The sequence below is a fragment of the Bison bison genome, unplaced genomic scaffold (genome assembly GCF_000754665.1).
Source record: "Bison bison bison isolate TAMUID 2011002044 unplaced genomic scaffold, Bison_UMD1.0 scf7180017864329, whole genome shotgun sequence".
Classification (NCBI taxonomy): Eukaryota; Metazoa; Chordata; class Mammalia; order Artiodactyla; family Bovidae; genus Bison; species Bison bison.
This window is the reverse complement of record NW_011494901.1, coordinates 1,767,814-1,775,737: the sequence shown is the minus strand read 5'-3', so window position 1 is coordinate 1,775,737 and position 7,924 is coordinate 1,767,814. Positions and strand designations below refer to the sequence as shown.

General features: G+C 44.0%; 1 protein-coding gene across 1 annotated transcript in view; it reads left to right on the top strand.

Moving 5' to 3' along the window:
• LOC104998454 (beta-hexosaminidase subunit beta-like) overlaps positions 1-7,924 on the top strand; it is a 32,755-nt gene that overhangs the window by 1,410 nt on the left and 23,421 nt on the right. Inside the window, exon 2 of the mRNA XM_010853608.1 lies at positions 5,668-5,813. Within this exon, the coding sequence (XP_010851910.1) occupies positions 5,668-5,813 (146 nt within the window). The remainder of the gene's footprint in view (positions 1-5,667; positions 5,814-7,924) is intronic.

Here is a 7,924-nt window from a genome sequence, read left to right as displayed (position 1 = left end):
ACTGCCCTTGGGGAGATGTCTCAAGAAGCCTCAGTCTTCGACCTGTCCTAAAGGGCAGGACTGTCCTAAAGGTGCCCTGAAGGAGTGTGGTTTGGTGCCCACTGTACAGGTCCTTCCCTCCCTCAGATTTTGGTCCTTGTTCCCTGAGGTCGTTAGAGCTTAATTGTGCTTGCAGGACACCACGCAGCTGGGAGGTAAATGCAGGACTAGTCAGATTAGCACCTGCTGACCCCAGCTAGGCCTTGGACTTAGGCTTAGGCCACAGAGACTTACGAAGTCGATGGCAGAGATGGTTTCTTCTCCTTCAGTTGGGAACCACTAAATAAGAAGAGGGACCATGTTACCCTCATTTTGGATGCATACTCTAGGGAGCCTTTGGTGTTGAATCTGCCATCAGGTCAGAATGGCTAGAGTCTGGGTGAAGAAGTAGCATCAAGGTGGTTGATTACCAGCCTTGGGATATTGAGAAGGAAAAAGTACCTGAAGGCCATTTAATGGAAGATCTTGACTTGGGAATCTTTTAAAAATAAACACATCTCATTTGCCCTGGGACTCAGTTCGTAAAACTGGATTTTCCTTCTGTGCTAGTAAAACAAGGACACAGTGATAAGCTGAATGGTATGAGTATGGCAAGAAAGCATGGATGATGTAAGGCAACCATGGTTAGATAAGCAGAACTTGAATAAGCTGTGAGATGGTTTAAAAAACAAGGCTTTGCATCCTAAGGTAGTGCAGGGAGTTATCTGAGGACTTTGCCTAACTAATTTGTGCCCTGTGTGGCAAGCAGCTATTAATTATACCCTGCATGTTAGAAAGCAGGCTATAAAACATTAGCCCTTATGGCTGAGACTTGAAAGCATTCAGGAGAGTGTTCTAGGAAGCGAGGAGGGGCCTTTATTGTTTCAGAGAAAAGGCATGATGGCGTTGAAAAGGTTTAGAGATGATGGGATGTTCTAGAATGTGTAGGCCATGGAGAACAGGTAAAACCGAAGCCCCAGTGTGTTCAGATCCTCATGGCTCCTGTCTCCTGAAGAACCCACTTGTATCAACCCCTGCTTTGAAACAGTATGCATTTTGCAGGCAGAGTTCTGTCTGTCTGGTACGTGGCTGCTTCCTTAGCTTTTAGAACAAGATCACATGCCAGTTTTTTCTTTTTCTTCTTGCCTTTTTCTCTCCTTGGTTAACTGAAATTTTAGTTTCAGATCCTGACAAGCTAAAATGGGCTTCCCTGGTGGCTCATATGGTAAGGAATCTGCCTGCAATGCAGGAGAGCCATGTTCAATCCCTGGGTCAGGAATATCCCCTGGTGAAGGGAGTGGCTACCCTCTCAAGTATCTTGCCTGGAGAATTCCATGGACAGAGGAGCCAGGCAGGCTACAGTCCATGGGGTCGCAAAGAGGTGGAGACGACGGAGCTACTGACTGTTCACATGCACCTTGGATACTATTGAGTCCGATCCCTTAGAGTTTTCTATTCAGTTCAGTCGCTCAGTTGTGTCCCACTCTTTATGACCCCATGGACTGCAGCATGCCAGGCCTCCCTGTCCATCAGAAACTCCCAGGGTTTACTTAAACTCATGTCCATTGAATATATGATGCCATCCAACCATCTCATCCTCTGTCGTCCCCTTTTCCTCTCGCCTTCAATCTTTCCCAGCATCAGGATCTTTTCAAATGAGTCAGTTCTTTGCATCAGGTGGCCAAAGTATTGAAGTTTCAGCTTCAGCATCAGTCCTTCCAATGAATATTCAGGACAGATTTCCTTTAGGATGGACTGGTTGGATCTCCTTGCAGTCCGAGGGACTCTCAAGAGTATTCTCTAACACCTCAGTTCGAAAGTATCAATTCTGCACACAGCTTTCTTTATAGTCCAACTCTCACATCCATACATGACTACTGGGAAAACCATTGTATTAACTAGAGTTTTCTGTTAGAGTTCTAATATCTAGGGCCAAGATTTCTTTATTTGGGACAAGCCAGCACCTGACTCAAAGCTGCCAACAGCTTTAATTGCCTTTAAAAATTTTTTTTAATTATGGTAGTATATACACAAGATTGCTATGTGCTCAGTTGTGTCTGACTTGTTGTCGCCCTATGGACTGTAGCCCTTAAGCCACCTCTACCCATATAATTTTCTAAGCAAGAATACTGGAGTGGGTTGTCATTTCCTGCTCCAGGGGATCTTCCCAACCCAGGGATAGAACCACCATCTCTGTGTCTCCTGCATTGGCAACTGGGTTCTTTACCACTAGCGTGACCTGGGAAGCCCTCAGTTCAGTTCAGTTCAGTTCAGTCACTCAGTCGTGTCCAACTCTTTGCAACCCCATGAATCGCAGCACACCAGGCCTCCCTGTCCATCACCAACTCCCGGAGTTTACTCAAACTCATGTCCATTGAGTCGGTGACATCATCCAGCCATGTCACCATCTGTTGTCCCTTCTCCTCCTGCCCCCAATCCCTCATAGCATCAGAGTCTTTTCCAATGAGTCAACTCTTCTCATCAGGTGGCCAAAGTACTGGAGTTTCAGCTTTAGCATCAGTCCTTCCAATGAACACCCAGGACTGATCTCCTTTAGACTGGACTGGTTGGATCTCCTTGCAGTCCAAGGGACTCTCAAGAGTCTTCTCCAACACCACAGTTCAAAAGCATCAATTCTTCTGTGCTCAGCCTTCGTCACAGTCCAACTCTCACATCCATACATGACCACTGGAAAAACCATAGCCTTGACTAGATGGACCTTTGTTGGCAAAGTAATGTCTCTGCTTTTGAATGTGTTATCTAGGTTGGTCATAACTTTTCTTCTAAAGAGTAAGTGTCTTTTAATTTCATTGCTGCAGTCACCATCTGCAGTGATTTTGGAGCCCAGAAAAATAGTTAGCCACCATTTCCACTGTTTCCCTATCTATTTCCCATGAAGTGATGGGACCAGATGCCATAATCTTAGGATTGCTGTATTAACCATTTTTAGCTATACAGTTTAGTGATCTTCATTTCCTTTTGAATCTGTCAGGATTTTTTGATTGAGACTTCCTTGGTGGTCCAGGGGCTTAGACTTCCTGGATGTTGCCAATGCAGGGGCCCAGGTTCAGTCCTCAGTAGGGGAACTAGATCCCACATGCCAGAACTAATGCTCAGCCCTGCCAAGTAAATAAATAATGTATTTTTAAATTATAAAAAGATTTTCCTAAGCTAATGGTTTTCCTCAGCACCTTTACCGGTTTCACTGTGGTTAACTGGTTATATGGAAGTCACTGGTTATCTTCCATATACTTCCAAGTTCATCAGAACTTTCTCATCTCTCCTTGCTGTTGCTAAGTCACTTGAGTCGTGTCCGACTCTGTGCTACCCCATACACGGCAGCCCACCAGGCTCCCCTGTCCCTGGGGTTCTCCAGGCAAGAACACTGGAGTGGGTTGCCATTGCCTTCTCCAATGCATGAAAGTGAAAAGTGAAAGTGAAGTCACTCAGTCGTGTCCAACTCTCAGTGACCCCATGGGCTGCAGCCCACCAGGCTCCTCCGTCCATGGGATTTTCCAGGCAAGAGTACTGGAGTAGGGAGCCATTGCCTTCTCCACCATCTCTCCTTACTTCCCTGGAAAAAACACCAGACAGTCTTATATATAAGTAGCTTATGCAGCCTTCTGGCTTCTCAGAATCTGTTGCATATCTTAGGCTTTGAAGACTATGTGATCTTTTATCTTCTAGTACCTTCAAATGTTTATTTCCTACCCTCTTCCTCTGATAGTCAGGTACCTGCTCCTGCTGCTAAGTCACTTCAGTTGTGTCCGACTCTGTGAGACCCCATCGACGGCAGCCCACCAGGCTCCCCTGTCCCTGGGATTCTCCAGGCAAGAACACTGGAGTGGGTTGCCATTGCCTTCTCCAATGCATGAAAGTGAAAAGTGAAAGTGAAGTCGCTCAGTCATGTCCGACTCTGAGCGACCCCATGGACTGCAGCATACCAGGCTCTTCCATCCATGGGATTTTCCAGGCAAGAGTTCTGGAGTGGGGTGCCATTACCTTCTCCGAGTCAGGTACCAGCAGAATGTAAATTTTCCAGGCCCTAGTGAGGATTCTTTGGTTGGAAGATACTTGGGATAGTTGGGATACTTTGGTTGGAAGGTGACAGGAGCCCCTACTCAGTCTGGCTTGAGCAAAAAGAAAACCTGTTATCTCACATGTTGTCATTCAGTTGCCCAGTTGTGTCTAACTCTCCGTGACCTCATGGAGACAGCAGGCCAGACCTCTGTCCCTCACCATCTTCTGAAGTTTGCCCAAGTTCATATCTGTTGCCTTGGTGATTCCATCCTGCCATCTCATCCTATGACATCCTCTTCTTCTGCCCTCAATCTTTCCCAGCATCAGTGACTTTTCCAATTAGTCAGCTGTTCACATCAGATGACCAAAATAGTGGAGCTTCAGCTTCAGCATCAGTCCTTCCAGTGAATAGTCAGGGTTGGTCTCCCTTAGGATTGGCTGGTTTGATCTCCTTGCTGTCTAAGGGACTCTCAGGAGTCTTCAGCAGCACAGTTTGAAGGCATCAATTCTTTGGTGCTCTGCCTTCTTTACAGTCCAACTCTCACAACCATACGTGACCACTGGGAAGACCACAGCCTTGACTATACAGACCTTCCTACAGAGTAATGTCTGTGCTTTTCAACACACTTGTCTAGGTTTGTCATAGCTTTCCTGCCAAGAAACAAATATCTTCCAATTTCATGGCTACAGTCACCATCCACAGTGATTTTAGAACCCAAGAAGATGAAATCTGTCACTGACTTCAACTTTTCCCCCCTCTATTTTCCATGAAGTAATGGGGCCAGTAGCTCATTTGATAAAGAATCTGCCTGCAAAGCAGGAGACCCTGGTTCAATCCCTGGGTCGGGAAGATTCTCTGGAGAAGGAAATGGCAACCCACTCCAATATTCTTGCCTGGAGCCTTGCAGGCTCCTCTGTCCATGGGGTCGTAAGAGTCAGACTCGACTTAGTGTCTCAACCACCACCTAATGGGGCCAGATGGCATGATCTTAGTGTCTTTAATGTTTAGTTTTAAGCCAGCTCTTTCTCTCCCCTCTTTCACCCTCATCAGGAGGCTTTCTAGTTCCTCTTCTCTTTCTGCCCTTAGAGTGGCATCATCCATGTATCTGAGCTTCTCCCACCTATCTTGATTTCAGCTTGTAACTCATCCAGCCTGGCGTTTCTCATGGTGTGCTCAGCATAGAGATTAAGCAAACAGGGTGACAGCAGACAGCCCTGTCTCCTCCTTTCTCAAACTTGAACTATTCAGTTGTTGGTGGCTCAGATGGTAAAGAATCTCACACATTGAGAAGTCCAAAAGCAGGCAGGATTTCAGGGCTAGTTGGATACGTGGCTCAACAGTATCGTTAGGAAATCTGTATTCTCGTCCTGCTTTCTTTGGTTTGGCTGATACTTGTGTAGCTGTCACATACAGAGAAACTTTTCTTCTTGGTGCTCACCTCGGAGAGGAAGCTTCCTCCTACTCTCCTCCCCACCCTCCCCCATCACTAGTCAGAATGAGCTTGCACACCCAGCTTCACACACCTCGTGAAAGACAGGGCAGCCTGGTGTGTAGTCATATAGTCAGACCCAACATAGCGAATGAACAACAATGGTTTAAAAACTTGTTTGAATATCTCTCTCATACAGATATTATGACTATATTTTTGGTTTCTACAAGTGGCCTCTTGGCTCTGATAATATTCCAAGGGAAATGGAGTTACAGAAACTTGAAGTCTCAGTTATCATGGACCCAGAGTGTGACAGTTTCCCCAGCATCACTTCGGATGAGTCTTGTGAGTACCTGTGTCATGGGGATGGACTGTACACAAAGCTGCTTGTTACAGACCCCAGGGCCAGAAGCTGACTCTACTCCATGAACTATTGTGAGCTCTTAACCAGCGAGTTTATAATTATTATTTAAAAAATAACCATGAGGGAACTTCACTGGTGGTCCAGTGGTTAAGACTCTGTACTTCCACTGCAGGGAGCACAGGTTTGATCGTTGGATGGGGAACCAAAGTCCCACATGCTGCACACTGGCAATAATAAATAACTAAATAATTACTGTTAAAAGTCTGATGGCAAAACTAAAACATAATCATTGCAGGAAATCTTTAAGTACAGTAAGTGAAGAGGAGGAATTAAATTATTCATAATCCTGGCACTCAGAGTTAACCTTTGTTACTTAGATTTTTTTTTTTTTGCAGAGTAATACATTTTGAATGTTTTATATACATATAAATAAAAGCATAAGATAAAGAATGGCATGAAAAAGGGGTCTAGTTCTGTACATGTGGTTTTTCTGTTTTTCCTTTTTGCATGTGCTATGCTAAGTTGCTTCAGTCGTGTCTGACTCTTTGAGACCCCATGGACTGTACTCTGCCAGACTCCTCTGTCCATGGGATTTCCCAGGCAAGAACACAGGAGTGGTTTGCCATTCCTTTTCCAGAGGATCGTCATAACCAAGGGATTGAACCCGCATTTCTCATGTCTCCTGCATTGGCATGCGAGTTCTTCACCACCAGCACAGCCTGGGAAGCCTCTTTTTTGCGTATGAGCATGAATTTCAATAAATATTTTTCAATGACAGCATTTTTAGTGGCTGAATAATGTTCAACCAACTGTATGGATGTGCCAAAACTTACTTGGCTTATCCCTTAATTTAAGACATCTAGATAGTTTATTTTGAAATTAAGCCTGTGTTTATAGGTATGATCTTTCTTTCCTTCCTTTTTTTGGGCACAGTATGTGTGATCTTAGTTCCCTGACCATGCATTGAACCTGTGCCCCTTGCAGTGGAAACACAGAGTCTTAACCACTGGACCTCCAGAGAAGTCCTGACATGATTTCTGTTTATAATTAAGTTGACACATAGATAATGCAGAACTGAGAGGGATGAAGTTTTCCACTTTTCATTTATGTTTATGTTGTATTATATTTCTATTCCACCTTCATTTATATTGATTGAAAATATAATCAACATTAAGCTACGTGATTTTTTGTTTGCATAAAATATTATTCTCCAAGGCTTTTCCTAACTTGTTCTAGAAAGAATAAACAGATGGGCAGACCTTTTTCATACCATGTACCAACTGGAAATTACGTGGAATTGTATCAAGGAATCAAAGAGGAGCAATGAATGGGTGATTTAAGATGAGTGCAGAAAGAGCAGGCTGGTGAGTCAGGTGTCAAAATAGAAAGGAAAATGCACATCTTAGAGAAAAGAGTAACACCTTTGTTCTCAGACTGCCTCACAGACAGTTAAAGTCCATCTCTTCATCCTTTTGGTTAGATTAGAGATGAGATTTCTTGATGCCTTGATACATCTTTTTGCAAAAGAACTTCATTTCTCTTCCATTCTGTGGCTGTTCTTAGAAGAGAAACAGGACGGTTTGCCCACATTAGTCATGTGAGTTGACAGCACTCAGACGCTTTATGAATTAGATTTTGCAATCTGAATTGAGAAATGATCAGTAAATTAGCAAGGAATCTGCCGACTGGCAGTACAATGACATATTGTAAAATCCAAACAATGGAATGTGTCGAGGCTGGGGAGTTACAGTCTGTCTTGCATTCAGCTTTGCAAACCGCATTTTTCTGAAAGAGAGACTTCTGAGGATAAGCTACCCATGAAATATTCTGGTTAAAGGATAAACTAGTTTTAAAGTAGTTGTTGATGATAGAAGTAACACACAAATGGAAATAACAAGATATCAACCATTGTCCAAAGGGTATGAGGAAATCTTGGAGAAACTGACGAGTGTTAACAGCAGCATCAAGTAAAATAAAAACAGGCATCTCCTCAGAACCAGATGTAGACTGATTTCTACCATAGAGAAGTCATTACATACATCAAGAATGCTCTCTGTGGTTTGTCTGCCACAGTGAATGTTTATAAGCAAAA